The sequence below is a fragment of the Salvia hispanica genome, chromosome 2, assembly GCF_023119035.1.
Source record: "Salvia hispanica cultivar TCC Black 2014 chromosome 2, UniMelb_Shisp_WGS_1.0, whole genome shotgun sequence".
Taxonomy (NCBI): domain Eukaryota; kingdom Viridiplantae; phylum Streptophyta; class Magnoliopsida; order Lamiales; family Lamiaceae; genus Salvia; species Salvia hispanica.
In genome coordinates, this window is record NC_062966.1 from 12605528 (window position 1) to 12621407 (window position 15880).

General features: G+C 36.5%; 3 protein-coding genes across 3 annotated transcripts; 1 reads left to right on the forward strand and 2 right to left on the reverse strand.

Annotated features, from left to right (window-relative positions):
- The first annotated feature begins 221 nt into the window (after positions 1–221).
- On the forward strand, positions 222–875 carry LOC125206305 (putative B3 domain-containing protein At3g49610). The gene has a single exon (XM_048105578.1). It carries the CDS (start codon positions 222–224, stop codon positions 873–875), a length of 654 nt encoding a protein of 217 aa, XP_047961535.1.
- A 3125-nt stretch (positions 876–4000) lies between these two features.
- LOC125206306 lies at positions 4001–6873 on the reverse strand. The gene is made up of 4 exons (XM_048105579.1): positions 6760–6873; positions 5887–5990; positions 4435–4868; positions 4001–4202 (listed from the first exon to the last, which is right to left on the reverse strand). Exons 1-4 carry the CDS (start codon positions 6871–6873, stop codon positions 4009–4011), a joined length of 846 nt encoding a protein of 281 aa, XP_047961536.1. The 3' UTR covers positions 4001–4008.
- A 4099-nt stretch (positions 6874–10972) lies between these two features.
- Positions 10973–12843, reverse strand: LOC125205589 (rosmarinate synthase-like). The gene is made up of 2 exons (XM_048104623.1): positions 12322–12843; positions 10973–12006 (listed from the first exon to the last, which is right to left on the reverse strand). The coding sequence occupies exons 1-2, from the start codon at positions 12769–12771 to the stop codon at positions 11122–11124; spliced, it is 1335 nt and encodes a 444-aa protein (XP_047960580.1). The 5' UTR covers positions 12772–12843; the 3' UTR covers positions 10973–11121.
- Between the last annotated feature and the right edge of the window lie 3037 nt (positions 12844–15880).

A 15880-nucleotide genomic window follows, 5' to 3' on the forward strand; every position in this document is an offset into this window, starting at 1 on the left:
CACTAGGAATATTACCATTGATTACATAACAACGGAAAAAACTTACCATATTCAAAATTCTTTCCATATACGCTTAACGGAAAAAACATACTCCTTAGTTCATTACATCTATAAAATAACATCTCCGATCCCATCTCCCCCTCTCACAATTTCTCCACACCTACTAAACCAAGATGTTTATCCGAAACATCACAATCGACGATATGAAACACAAACTCGACATGAAAGGCAGCCTCTTCGACGTTCTGCTCGCCACGACGGAACGAGCGGCGGAGATTCTCGAGAGCGAGAGAAAAGCCGCCGCGCAAATCCCACGCCCGAAGCGCAAAATAGAGAAACCCTCCTCCTCCGACTCGAAGAGAAGAAAGATCCCAAACCCCGCCATCAACAGCAACGAACGCCCCCCGCTGCCGGAGGAATTCAAAATTGCGATCGAAGAGATATCGCGTGGGGCGGACGCGCCGGCGAAATTGGTGATACAGAAGCAGCTTTACGGCACTGATTTGAGCAGCCGCCACAACCGGCTGTCGATCCCGATGAACCAGATCGCGGACGATTTCTTGACGGAGGGAGAGAAGGAGCACCTCCGCGGCTACGACTCGAAGAGCAAGAAGAAGAAGTACTTGGATGTGAAGGTTGTGGGGCCGTCTCTGGCGGCGTCGGAGACCGTCAAGTTCTCGCGGTGGGACATGGCGAAGAAGGACGGCGGGAAGACGTCGTCCAGCTACGTTATCAATGGGAAGTGGAATGCTATTGTGGCTAAGCACAAATTAAGGATTGGGGTGGTGGTGCAATTGTGGTGTTTCCGAGTTCATCGGGAGTTGTGCTTCGCCCTCGTGCGCCTGCCGCCGGGGAATGGCTCGCTCGGCGCCTGAGTTTTGGATTTAGGGTTTTATGTATATCCGCTGTTTAATTTCTTGATTTCAAATAGGAGTACTAGTAAAGTTTCTTATTTGGGGGAAGAAATTTAATTAGGGTTGTATTACGGTGTCAGTAATTTGTTGTTAATTGATGCGGATTTTGTAATTAATTGAGGCTTCGGGTGTATATCGTGTTCAAATCTATCGTCTTCATTTGTCTCTTTACATTCAAATCAATCTTCCGAAAAACCCTAAATCATAGGGTTTAGGGATTTAAAAATGAAAGATGTGGGAGACTTGTTTACAATTGAAGGCGACAAATTCGACGTCCTCATTCCCACCGCGCATCGCGCAATCCAGAAAGCAGCGCCGCCTAATCCTCCTCCGCCACTGCTGGAGGAATTCAGGAGCGCGTGGGAAGGATCTGACTAGCACCAACGTGAGCAAAAAGCACAACCGTCTATCCATCCTGACGAGCCAGATCAGCGACGCTGCCTTGGGTCGAAGGAGGAGGAAGACGCCGAAGAGTAGTTACTTGATCAACGGGGCGTGGAATGAGATTGTGGAGAGGAAGACTCATCAGGGTATTTACATCGTTTTGAGCATATTTGTACAATAAAAATAGGAAACTTCGCGATTTTATATTTCTTACTACCAGTTATGGAACCTGAAATTTAAAGAAATCGGGCTAAAATTTAATGAAAGCATAGCACACGTTCTTGTTATATGTGGAAGAGACTAGTCTTTATCCCGACATATCTTCAGAGTATATATTAGTTCATTTTTATATGAACATAAATACACATGAATTATAAGGATATACACAATTTAAATTCTCATTTATTTTATTTTTTTTCATTTTAGGTAGTGGATCCTATAGTACTCTACAAAATTCTTACACTCATGTTCTTCTACAACATTAATATAAAAAGTGGAATTGACATTTCAATAATTTTTTCCACTACTTTCCTTCACATTTTTTGGAACTCACGCTGGGTCAAAATGAAACTATAAATCATGGATAAAGGAAGTATTATTAAAGTAGTACTAATTTATACCCCCTCCGTCCCAAGATAAGTGACCTACTTTTTTTGGGCACAAGATTTAAGGAATGGTATTTAAATAAGTTAAAGTGGAGAGAGTAAAGTATGAGAGAAGGAAAAGTAGAGGAGAGAAGAGAGAATAAAGTAGGTGGAGAATAAAGTAAGAGAGATGACTTTTTGCTAAAAATGGAAATAGGTCACTTATAGTGGGACACCCCAAAAAGGAATACAAGTCACTTATCTTGGGACGGAGGGCGTATATAAACTTAATACTAATAAATTACTATAATACAAGAAATTTTATTAAAAAGCAAAATTTTGAGTAATTAAAAATATTTTTTCTCATAAAATCTTAAGAAATAGTACTCCCTCATCCCATACTTCCATAATAGATGACATACTTAGGGAACGACACGAGATTTTAGGAAATGTTGTTTTGTATGTTAGATGAAGAGAGAAAATAGTATATTTATATTAATGTAAGAGAGAATTTTTTTCCAAATAAATGAAATGTAACAACTTTTATGGAACAATTTAAAAAAGGAAAGTGTGATATCTATTTTATGAGACGAAGGAAGTAATAAGATTAATATATAGGAGTACGTTAGGAATTAGTGTAAATGTATAAAATATTGAATAGTATTATTAAATTCCCAATCAAATGAATCCCAATGACCCAATCCATTTTTACGGATTCCAATTCTGCCTCCTTTCTCACACTATCCCTATTGGTGACACTCACCCAACCCAACCTCAATCAACTTTTGAATAAAATACTCATTTCTCTTTCATCCACATATACAACCCCCAACTTATTAAAACTTTTCCTTTTATCAATGACTCCAACTAACCCCAATACTCATTTTTTTTTCATATACTTTTAATCAATATAAATTTTATATTTATACAAATATATTAAGAAACTCATATAAAAATAATTACATTAGAAAAACACGAATATACCATGAGATAATAATTTAGACAATTACATTTACACATACTTTTGGCGTTGGTAGAAGAACGTGTACATGTTGCTTGCAAGGAAATAATTACATTAGAAAAACAGGTGCTTAACACATGATATATACTGTTAGATCTGGCTCAGTTGCTAGCCTCCTCACGTCCTTGCTCAAAATTGATTGACCTGTTATTTCCACCATAATTGTGATTCTATAGATGAAACTTCTTGAAGAAGAAGAAAAGGAAAAGCGTGAAGAGGAAGAACGCAAAAGCGCGAAGGAGTATAGGAGGGCAAAAGAAAGGGAAACGAAGCTTCGAAGGAAGGAAAGATTGAGAGAGAAAGAAAATCGTGAAAAGAAATGTGCTGAATCACATTTGAATTCTGTGGTTGATGATGTTACAAAGGATGAGCCTACGATGCCCATTGATGAGGGGGTAACTATTGGTAGCAGTAGTCTCTCAGCGAAAGATGCGAAAGATAATCCTTCCAGTCTGTTGTCTCCTGATATTCAAGATTACCACCTTTCGACAGAGTACACTTATTCAAAGAAGGATAATTCTACCGAAGATACACTGGATGAGGATTTTGGCAATACAAGAGATTGGAACTCCTCATATCCATATGATCACTTCAAGTATCCTCGCAGGAAGCTGAAGTTCTGCAAAGATTCAGATAGGGATTCAAACTCGATATTGTCTGACAGGAGAAAGGATGCAACATTATTAGAGAATGGGGTTGTCACTAGCAAATATGAATCCAGCTATCATGCAGATGGTTTTGAACTGACAAGGGACTTTCATGGCTTTAATAAGCAATTGGGAACCAATGGTGCAACGTCTAATGTTAGAAATGGCAGCAAGTTCAGCGAAAAGTTACAGTGGAGCAATAGCAGAACATGTGATAAATGTGCACCCCATTCTTGCTGCTGTGAGCACCATCATGAGTCTTGCATTGGCCCATTTAAACAATAGTCGCATTAGACTTGCACTGTGGCTGACAACCCATACATCTTGCATTGGCCCATTTAAACAAAATCAGTGAGCTGAATTGGATAACACCATTTGCGACATTGAAGACAAAATGGATTAACATTTAACACCTCTTCAACTGTAAGAAATGTAATGATCTTTTTGTCGTCCTACTCCTAATTGAATCTCATAACAGCAAGGTAGATGCCAGGTTCGTCCACGAACTCCAACAATTGAAACGAATGGTTAGCCATAGTCGTCTGTAGAGTCATTTTCTCTGGCAAATTGGAAACCACAACATCTGGATATTGCTGTTTCTGCTCTTCAACAGCTTCCCTTCCAAGGGGATGACTGATCACTACTCTTGCTCCTGAGAATCCAAAAATGAATGTCAGAGTTACGTGAGTCAAGAACCGTCACCACACTGATGCATCATAATACAGACATTAAGGAGTTGATAAGGAATAATCACACAACTAACCTAGCACTAGTACTTCACAAGGAATGCAGTAGTCTTTAACAAAAAGCAAAAAATGAAAGCAAAACAATCAAGGAACAATGTAATAGGCAAATATCCAATCAACAGGTTATTCCCAAATTACCTGGCAAACAGCGCTTAGCGAGAGCTGCAAGAACCTGATTGAGTTCAGAGGACAAAGCAGGGAGGAAATACAGATATACGACATCAAAAGCCGTCCATTTCTCAGGCGCATCTATCAATTCCCCTTGCCAACATTTGACTTTATCATATCTTTCTTTGATGCATGCTAGAACGAAAAGAGAGTCATGGACAACGAATAACTGCTCACAAGGGGAAGAACAAATGATCCTATCTACAAATGCTTCAGAACCAACAGAAACAAGAACCTTTGATGTTTCTTTGATGTTTCCTGCAGAAATGATGCGATCAATTTTCTGCATATGCTCTGCATTAGTATCTGTATCATCAAATTCAAGAAATGACCAATCCTTCTCCAAATATTCCTCGAACTCAACTTCAGACACTGCCTCTTGATTTGCAGCAATAATGGGAAGCCTGCGAGTGCATATCGGATTGGGTGGGAACTTGACCAAATGAGAAGGGCACACATGTATATTAGGAATAAGACTAAAACTAAACAGAGGCAGGGAGTTGAAACAAGGTTGTGACACTAGTGATGGTGGCCTAACTGGGACGAAAGAAGAAATTGAATGTAAGAGCATCCCCATCCGTGCTCCCGGACCCACTTTTACTGCTTGTCCTTAGCTAAGAGCACAACACCCACATCCGTGCTCTTGCTTAGCTAAGGACAAGCTCAAGGGTCCCACCATTCTATTATTCAATTTAAATAAAAACATTTTCACAATATTAAAATGCATTAAAATATCCGAAATACTATTACAAATTACAAAATAATTAAAAATTACATAATTAAAATCCTAAAAATTAAAAATTACACAAATAAAATCCTAAAAATTAAAAAGATATTGTTCATAATATTCTTGTTCTTCGCGCTCCGCTTCCGCAATGAGATTGGTGAAATCCATTTTTGAATTTTTTTAGAGAGAGTTTGGAAGATGTAGATGATTTAGTATGAAAAAGTATGAATGCGAGATAATTTGATGTGAAAAGTGGATGATGAATGTGTGTAAGTGGATGATGAATGTGTGTATTTATAGATGATTTTGGGATTAAAAAAAAAAAAAAAAATTCACAAAAATCCAAAAAAAACGTCTATAAACGGCTCTATTTTTTTGGGAATCCAAAAATATATATATTTTTTTTGGTATTATTTTGAATTAATTATGAATTTTAAAAAAAAAAAATTAAAAATCGAATTTGCCAACGGCATAGCCGTTGGCCAATAAAAACACGCCACGTATGGCTGCTCAGCGGCACGGACGTGCTCTTAGCTAAGAGCAGCGCCGTGCCGCTGGCACGGACGGACGAGCTCTGTCCAGCGGCACGGACGGACAAGGCGACGGACGAGCACCGCTGCGGATGCTCTAAGATATTCATAACAAAAACTCTGTGTGGATAAGATATTCGCGTCTCAGCCTCTCGGTAGCTATACAAGCATGCACTTCCAGCATTAAGTGTGTTTCCAAGTGAAGAAACTTGAACTTGAGCAACAAGAACAAAAATGGACCTCAGCCTTTCTCCCTGCCCACTGGAACACTAGAAATTAAAGACAAGCAAAGTGATGAAAGGACGCAAGAAATAATCTTTACATTGGTACATAATACGGAACAACGAGCAGGATATTAAAACTCAAGATTAATCATTTAATGTGATCCTACTTCAATCACATTGTTAACATCATTGGAAAAACTATCCATCAAACCATCATTCTCTGAAATTAGGGAGATAGTAATCCAAATTCGACGCATTAAGCCACAGAGTATCAGTAGCTACAATCATAATTTATTAGTAAATTCTTTCCCTAACATTCTTCAGTTAGTGATGAAGAAATGTATGGTTATGTCAAACTAGGCATACAATAATCAGCGATTCACATGTTTTAATTACAGAGACTATAGCTCATAATATAAAATCAAACATCTATGGAAACAATGGAAAAGATGTGAGCAAAACAGTAGAGCTTACCTCTGAAACTGAGAATACGGATGCGAGGTTTTACAGATAAAGAAGAAAGAATTAATAAGGTAGATATCATTTCACCCCTCTGTATTTACTTTATTAACATTTTGGCCCCTAAACTCAATGATAAAATTCAAGTACAGTTAAAAGGTCTTATTTTTACGTTATTTTGCTTCTTCTATCCAATTTTTTTGTTAGATAAATGTGAAGTATGCTGTATGCGTGTATTCTAGTAAAATATGGTAAAGTTCAAGCCATATCTTTAGTTATGATTAATACAGAAATTGCTAATAATTCAAATTATGCTTATTCTATATTTGTTTCTTATTTTAAAGATGGTTTAAACCAGTGTTGGATCAAGGGGGCAAGAGGGGGCGACCGCCTCCCCCACCCTCAAACCATTTACCACATACCCGGATGTAAATTTTCCATGGTCGCTCCCTCCGTTGGCTTCCGACATCGCCCCAAGGAAGAAAAAAATCACCCGGTACCAGCAGTTTTATGTGAAAAAAATCAGTTATTTACAGTATTAGTAAATCTGGCTGTGCTGTAAGCTTGTAATAAACATAGACTGATAGAAGAGATTAAAAAACTTGAACACAGAGAACCAGAGCAGTGTAGACTGTAGAGTGAGGAAGAAAGGGGAAATAGTAAATGACTTGGGCTTTACCACTATTTTACTGAGCAACAGGTTTAAAGTTAATGAGTTATTGGTTTGAATCCAATAAATATGGCTAATTTAATTTTGATATACATCTAACTACTAATAAAACACTTACTAATACAAATTATTGGTGGTATTCATTGTGAAAATTTGTTGTTGAAGACAGAGTTAGTATTTAGGATGAAAGAAATTATTTGTGGATTAGGATAAGAGGGAATATCTTTTTTTGGTCCATGAACTTTACCAAAGTATCATTTTTGGTCCGTGAACTTTGAAAATATCGTTTGAGGTCTGTCAACTATGACTTAATATCAATTGAAGTACTATTTTACTATTTCCAAATTTTTCTGGATGAAAATACCCTCAATAATTTAAGGATATATATTTTTTAATAAACATATCATATACTCATATTTTTTATAAATATCTTTACTATATATTTTTGATGAATTTTCTAAATATAATTTGACCTTCAATATTATCACTTAATTTTGTGACATGCAAGAAAAGATCCTTATTCAATTTTTTATTATTAAAGAAAATTTCTTTATTCAATTTTAAAATTCTTTAATAAAAAAAATTGAAGAAGCAATTTGACTTGCATGTCACAAAATTAAGAGATAATATTGAAGGTCAAATTATATTTAGAAAATTCGTCAAAAATATATTGTAAAGATATTTATAAAAAATATGAGTATATGATAAGTTTATTAAAAATATATACCCTTTAAGGTATTGAGGGTATTTTCGTCCAGAAAAACTTGGAAATAGTGAAAAAGTACTTCAAATGATATCAACCCATAGTTGATGGACCTTAAATAATATTTTCAAAGTTCACGGACCAAAAAAGATGTTCCCTTTTAGGATAAACAATGACGGACCCAGGAATTGTTCACTGTGGGGTCGAATAAATATAGAATAAATACAAAATTTAAATAATTATTTTCTATTATATTATCACATTAGCTAGAATAGCTGTATCGCTTGTTGTTTGTAATGTCAAATCCAAATAAGTATCCATTTCGGGGCTTCTATACGATATCAAGTATTCATATAATATGATCTCAAAATTGAGGCTATCACTAGGTTTTTGTAATCCAAGATTGACTATAATTATTGTTCAATTTTAATATTAGCAATAGAAAAATCGATAGAAACACATTTCTTTCTACGATAAACTCGTATGTAAACCTAAGAAATTCAACTAATACAATAAGCAAGTAAATAATAAAAAAGATTCATAATTCACCATTAATATAATATAATAAACAATCAATTATCAGAATATTTACATTGCACAAACATAAATAGCAAACAAATAATCTAAGAAATACACAATTAACAATTCAGAACATAATTAAAAAAAAGCATCTAACGCATTCCGTTAAAATAAATACAATCAAGTTTAAATTATTTAATCATTTAATATACATCTTTCATTGTCAAACACAATTATTAATATATTGCCCAATTATAATGCACATCTAATTAAGCCCATCCTCATTCATCTTCTCCAGATCATTTTTTCGTCTGCTTATTTCATTAATTTTCACAAATTGACCAAGAGACTAGCATAGACACACAGAGACGGGTAAAAGAGGGTCGCGACTAACTCGCGCATGAGGTCGACCATAGCTCGAAAGACAGATTTGCTAGTTCTCATAGTCGGGTGGTGGGGTCGGCCGACCCCGCGCGACCCCATCTCCGTCCGTCATTGAGGATAAATATGGTGTGGGATTTGGAATGATTGATAATAGTATCCATTTAAATATTGGTGAAAGAAGTGAATGGAAATTGCCATATTGGTGTGGTATCAATTTAAGTTTCTATTTTTATTTAAAAAGTCAAGAAGACACAGCTTGAAAAACGGAAAGGAAAGAATAAAAAGAAAAAAAAAATGAATGGGTTTTGTTTGTGCCTCTTGAAAAACGCTATAGATTTTGGACAGTTGAATACAAAATGTGGGATGAGATCCTCGGCTTGCTATGCAAAAATGCACAACAGTTCCTCACAAATTAAAGGAGCTGATGTAGAGGATCCCCACCCTAAAATGTGTTGATGGAAGTCGAACTTAACATATCAAAACTGCAATTTACACAATATTTATATTACATGAATACATGTTGTGAAAACGTGTTGATGGAAGACACAAATTAAAAAATTAACGAAAAATTATGATTGATACTAGTATTAGTATAGTTTGACCAGAATAAGTTTTAGGTCTTAAAATTTTTTAATGGATAAATAAATTTAAATTTAAAGGCCGCACGCCTTTGGGCCCAGATATTAATTTTTCTACCGCTTGATCAACTTACACGCACAACAGGATTTGTACTCAGCTACTCGAATCAGATACCTTTAGCCTCAGACATTAACTTTTCTACTGCTTGATCAACTCACACACATTACAACATTGGCACTTATGATCAATAGAATGCGAGTCGGAGTAGCCTCTGGCAGCCAACTACGCCTATATATTATTATGACTATTACGTAAGGATGTCAATGGGGCTAATCCGTTCGGGTTTAGGCCAACCCACTCGGGTTGCCGGGCTATTTGGGTGCGGGCTATTCAAGTTATGAATTTTCCGGGTCATAAATTTTCTACCCTAACCTTAATTCGCCGGTTTTCGGGCTAACCCGTTGAGCAATTCGGGACTAAATTTTTTTGAAAATAATATCTTTTATCAAAATTTTATCTTATAAAATGATTTTATATTTTAGTTATTTTTTTTTCTTAGTTTTAGAATCATATAAAATCTTCAAATTTTCATACTTTTCTTTAATAATAACTAGAGAGAAGCATTTCATCATGATCAACTACAACATAAATAAATATAAATCAAAATTAAATCAATTAATTTGAATTAAAGCTTACGATTGTGTCATTATGCTAGTATTGTTCATAATTAATTCTTTATGAAAATTAAAATTCATGTATATTACATGAATGATTATTAAATGATAAATATATTGATATTTTGATGGGTTAGTTCTTAGTTTTGTCTTGATTGACTTTGATGGTGGTAAAACAGTAGTGGCAGAAGATGGGACGATGAAATAATGAGTCGATGTGGAACTTGAAAGTTGATAGTGTGAGATCGAGGGGGAAATTGTAGAATAAAGATTGAATAAGACTAATGATTGTGTCACATGAAATTCAAAAATACAAAAAACCCCTATAATTTAATACTCCCTCCGTCCCACAAAAGATGTCACACATTCATTTTTAGTTTGTCCCGCAAAAGATGTCACATTTCCTCTTTTGGAAAAAGTTCCTTTTCACATCAATTATAAAATTATATTTTCTCTCACCACTTAATAGACAAAATAACATCTCCTAAAATCCCATGCCATTTCTCAAGTGTGACATCTTGTCTGGGATGGAGGGAGTACTATTTTTTAATTAAAAGTTGCAACTCATTAGGTAACCAGCCCGTTTAACCCACCAACCCATTCAGGTAAATCTGTTTAGCCCGTTTTATATTCAGGTTATAAAATTACAGTCCTAACCCACTAATTTTATCGGATTATTGAATTGACATAATTACATAAGGTGTGGCTTCTCTTCACGGTCTTAAATATAAATTCAATATAATAGTACTACATCTTTCCAATTATAGAGTAACGTTTACTTTGACTTAAAACATATTTTAAAATATACATCAATAAGTTGTTCACAGATAACTATATTATCCCTTCGTATATAGCATTAATACATGATCATGAGATGTAATAATAATATACCATTCATATATTCCACTATTTAGCGCCTCAATTGTACCACTATAAATTTCATTTCTTACGTTCTTTAAAAATTTCATTTTATTGTCTTCTGACAACATCCCACTACAATCAATAAAATTTTAAAACTAATTTTAAATGACACTCTAACTAGCAAGGAATTTCATTATATTCAAGTAAAATTACACGTCACAGTAGTTGACTTATTTAATTTATACTTATATGACAGCAACAAACCAACCAACAAACCAACACCAGCACAGAACGTTAAACCAGATTCTCCGATGCTGCGATCGGAATCTAAACATCGGCACGATCAGATTCCGGCGCAAAGAAGTTCCGGAAACAGGCCTCGAAACGGCCCATCTCCGGCAACGGCAGCGAAACCAATGCATTGATTCCATCATCCGTGGGAAACACCCAACAGATATCCTTGCGGTGGCTGACGACGGGGCCGGAGTGCAGCGCCTTCCCCCACGGAAACACCACCTCTTCAAATCCCAACCTCAACCAAGAACTCACCATATACTCTCCACACGGAAGCCCCTTATTGATTTCCAGCCAATCAATGGCCGATCTAGCGTAGTCGTCCGTCACTCTAGCCGGCCCCTCCGCCACCATCTTCACCAGCTCTTTGAACTCCACCCTTTCAATGTCTTCACACGTGGCAGACGCGTACGCCACCAGCAGCGCGTTGCCGCAGTAGTTCGGCGGCAGGGGGGGCTGCAGCCTGGGGCGGAGGTCGATCACGTTCAGCAGAGTAGACACCCTCTCCTTGCCGCCCTCCTGCTTCGACAAGGCCTTGCACTTCCACACAAGCGCCGCCACCACGCTCAAGCTGCTGATTCTGGTTTCTGATTCGGCCATTTCCTTTAACAGCTTGATGTGGCTAGGGCTTAATTGGAATACTCTGTACTCCAGTTTCTCTCTCTTGCAGTCGAAAACCGGGGGCCCCGAGAGGGGGGCCAGGTCGGGCTTGAAGAACTCGGGATGGTCAAACGCTGGTCTTGGTGGAGACCTGGCGGTCATGAGGCGGCGGTCGAAGCATGGGACCACCGCCAATGGCTCGTCGTCGAAAGCCTGAGAAGCTAGGTTTTGGTTGAAACCCTTGGCGCTCATCCCGTCTAGTAAGATGTGATTCACGCACAGTCCGATCGCCAAACCACCGCATTTGAAAGACGTCACCTAATTCGGGAGTTGAACCATAGACCTCTTAGTTGAAAGACTAATAACATAAATTGATATGAAGCACTACTACTGTATGAATGGGACGATCATGCTATTATAAAGGGGGGGCCTCCAGCCTTTAATAACATAAATTGAAAAAAAGTACTAATACTATTTGAAGGGGGCGATCATGCTATTTTCCTGCTCAAGAGACATTTAGTCTCTCGGGACGGTCTAAAGGGGGGCCCTCCAGCCCCCCTACATCCGCCACTGGGTAAAATGTGTTGTGTAAATTGTCGAAAGCGAAAGATGAGTAGTGAATGAATTAAGTACCTGAAGAATAAAGAGCGGCTGATTATCGGAATCGACGTTGTCCAGGGTTTGGATAGCGAGGTGGCGGAATCCGAGGTTGGGATGGACCAAGTTGCCTATCTGGTGGAGCGAGAAATCGGAGGAAGCCACGACGAAGCCAGCTCCGGCGGAGTTGCAGTCGATCTCGAGGCGGGTGGTCTCGGGGTTGAGCTTGAGTCTCCCCGCCATAAAATCGTAGTGCACGAGAACTCTCTGCACCGCCAGTTTGAGTCTGGCGGCGGCAAGATGCGGTGGATGATCGGGGTTGGCGGCGAAGAAGTAGACGGTGGGGATGTTGTAGTTAAGCATCTGATCTATGTTGGAGAGGAACAAGGATCTTTTGTTGGTTTGGTGCAAAGGGAAAACTAGGGTTGATTCTTGGAATGTCACCTTGAGGTCTTGCATGTCTGGATTCGGAGGGATAATTGCCATCTCTCTCGGCTTGATGTATGTGAAGTGTGTGTGCAAATTTTAATAAGCCACTGCTGGAATTTATAGCCCTCGGCTTGGGGATTGATCAATCATTGTATTTTTTTTTTTAAAATTTCAATTTGATATTATTGAAAAGATCATGCATGAGCATGGCTGTATTTAATTAACAGAAAGTCCATTGATTTAATCAGCACCAATCTATGTGAAGACATGCATTAATGGTGTCCAACAGTAGCTACCTATTTCATTTATATATTTGTCGACGGAGGGTTTGAAAAACAAGCACTACCAATTATTCATTGTTAATGACATATGTAGAGTCCCAACTGATTTTAGAAAATATATCAAGTAGGATTTAAATGAGATTTGTACACTTGCTGATAGGATGATGTAAGAAAATGGATCGTGAGGAGCATATATATACGTGTGTTTAATGCAGAAAATGGAGTACTACTACTATTTTTTAAAAGAAATTCTTATGTTATATCTGATCTAAACATCTCATTATAATTTATATACTGTAGTTCATTACGCATATGTGTACCGTGACATTAATTTGTAATTTGTAAGCGCGACTGTTTTGGTAGTAGTATATTTTATAGAGGGAACTTCTTTTTTGGTCCACGAACTTTGTCAAAGTATCATTTTAGATCCGTGAACTTTGAAAATATCATTTTAGGTCTATCAACTACTACAAGTTAATATCATTTGCGGTATTTTGGACTTTTTTCTGGCGAAAATGCTCTTAAGGCCTTCAAAGGGCAATTTCGACAATTCCTTCGATGCTGCATCTCTATGTCAGAGACGTCACTTCCTAGTATACTTCCCTTTCTAAAAAATGAGCACCCACCATTCTTCCCTTTCTTCTCGCAAACAAAATATAACATTATAATGTGCGAATGCCTCCTCGAATCTGCAACGATTTTAAGGGCCCGTTCACGGCATAAACAATTAACATATTCTAAGCGTAACCAGTGACATCCATTTGTAGAAGTGGTCGCCATGTAGAAATTTTAGAAGATATTCTGAATTATTTGAGTAAATACAGGAAGTACCTCCCTCTCTTCTCTCATCGATATGACAAAGTGCATAAGTATGTCAAATCACTTAAAAGGCTGATCTTATTGTAGCAGCGTCAGACCACCCATCAAACTAAATTGACAGAACTGCCCCTCACGGCCTTGAGGGCATTTTCGGCAATTTTTTTGAAAAATATAAAAAAAAAGTACCTCAAATGATATTAACTTGTAGTTAACAGACCTAAAATAATATTTTCAAAGTTCACATACTTAAAATAATACTTTGCTAAAGTTTGTGGACCTGAAAAAATGTTCCTTCTATTTTATATTCCAGAGACTTATATATATCTATATAGTACTAGTAGTGATGATCCACCTGTACCTGTATATAGTATATATACACATGAATTTTCGGAGTTGGTGTTGCAATGGATACAGCATGCGCGCATGTAGATGTAGGCCACAATTGACAATTTTAAAGACGCGTTTAAAATAACAATAGTATGGATTAATTATAGTAATGATATTAGAGGTCAGGGGCGGGGCCTGCCCATCTAATGTAGTGCCAGTAGTAGCTATATAACCATTAGTACTTTTCGTTATTTAATAGTTACTCTTTTTAATGATATAAACAAGACTTGCGCTCTTAATTATACAAAATGACCAATTCTGAAAAAACTACACAAACGGATCAGAACTTGTCCGTCTTAATTCAGGGATAGAATAATAACTGTTTGAAGCAAATTAAAAGTATCAAGCTTGAGTGGTATTTAATTTAATGTTGCAATTAACTTTAGAACAGGGATCAAAATCATGCAACCAAGCTAATTTGAGCTGTGAATTGCGTAATTAATCGAAATACTGTAGCTGGAAAGCGATGTAATGATAATACTTAGCAAATTATATTGGGCATAAATATATTTACATATGTATATCCCACGAGCATGGGGTGACTTTTTTCCAACTTGCAGTAAATTAAGATGCAAGAACCATTAAACATGCATGTGTGATCATTATATAGCTAAAACTTATTGAGTCATCACTTTAGTAGAGTTTATTTTAATTATAATGCATAGTAATACATTTAACAGTTCATGATCAGCTTCCTATATAGCATAATACATTTAAATTTTCTTTAAATCCCTCCTCAATGTATCCAATTACATCTCATATTTCCAAAAACTTGGGTTTAATATATGGTTGACAATTGTTAGGAAATAATGGTTGAATAATCACCGTTCACTATAGACTTTAAACACGAATTTCCTTATACTCCACTTCGTATGCACAATGTTATCTGACGACCATTTATTGCTAAATTAATGTTATATTAGCACCTGTCTCTTTTATTTTCAATGTTATCCTTAGTTTATTATTTAATTATGTTGTATTTGACCTAGCTAATATATTATATTACTATAAAACATTATCTAGAAGAACATATTATTGGGTATTTGGGTGTGAAACGCAGGAAAACAGAGACATGTGTATGCACATGACAGCATATGTTAGCGAAACATGACTATGTGACATGAACTTATAGCTGGTTCAACAACTATGTGATATCATACATGTATAATTAATTTGTGGAATAATATAAATAAATAGTACTCTGAATAATAAAACTACTCGAGTATATATATTTGAATAGTAGTTATCGAATACATTATTTTATCAGATATTAAATAATAAGTGTGACAATAGTTGTTATCTAATACGTTATTTTATTAGATATTAAATAGTAAGTGTGAAAGGCAAGAAGTTGAATATCAGAGTATAGATGTATATTGAATTGGCATCTTTTGGTATTGCTTTTGTATTTTAAATTTTATTTTTCTAAATATATGGGAAGGAATTATTTTGTCACCCGATCGTGTAGGAAAGTGTGACAGTGACGCTACCCGGCAGGGTAAGAGTCTCTGGACATCTTTGTACAATGTTCCGAGTCTTTGTATATTTCACCCATGACGTGAAACTCTCTATACATCATAAACTCTTCTTTTTTCCTCAAAACGTTGTCCTAGCCTTCTTGTCTCCGTACAAAGGCTCCAATTTGGTCCTCTCCCGCATCACTAACTGGAACCTCCACA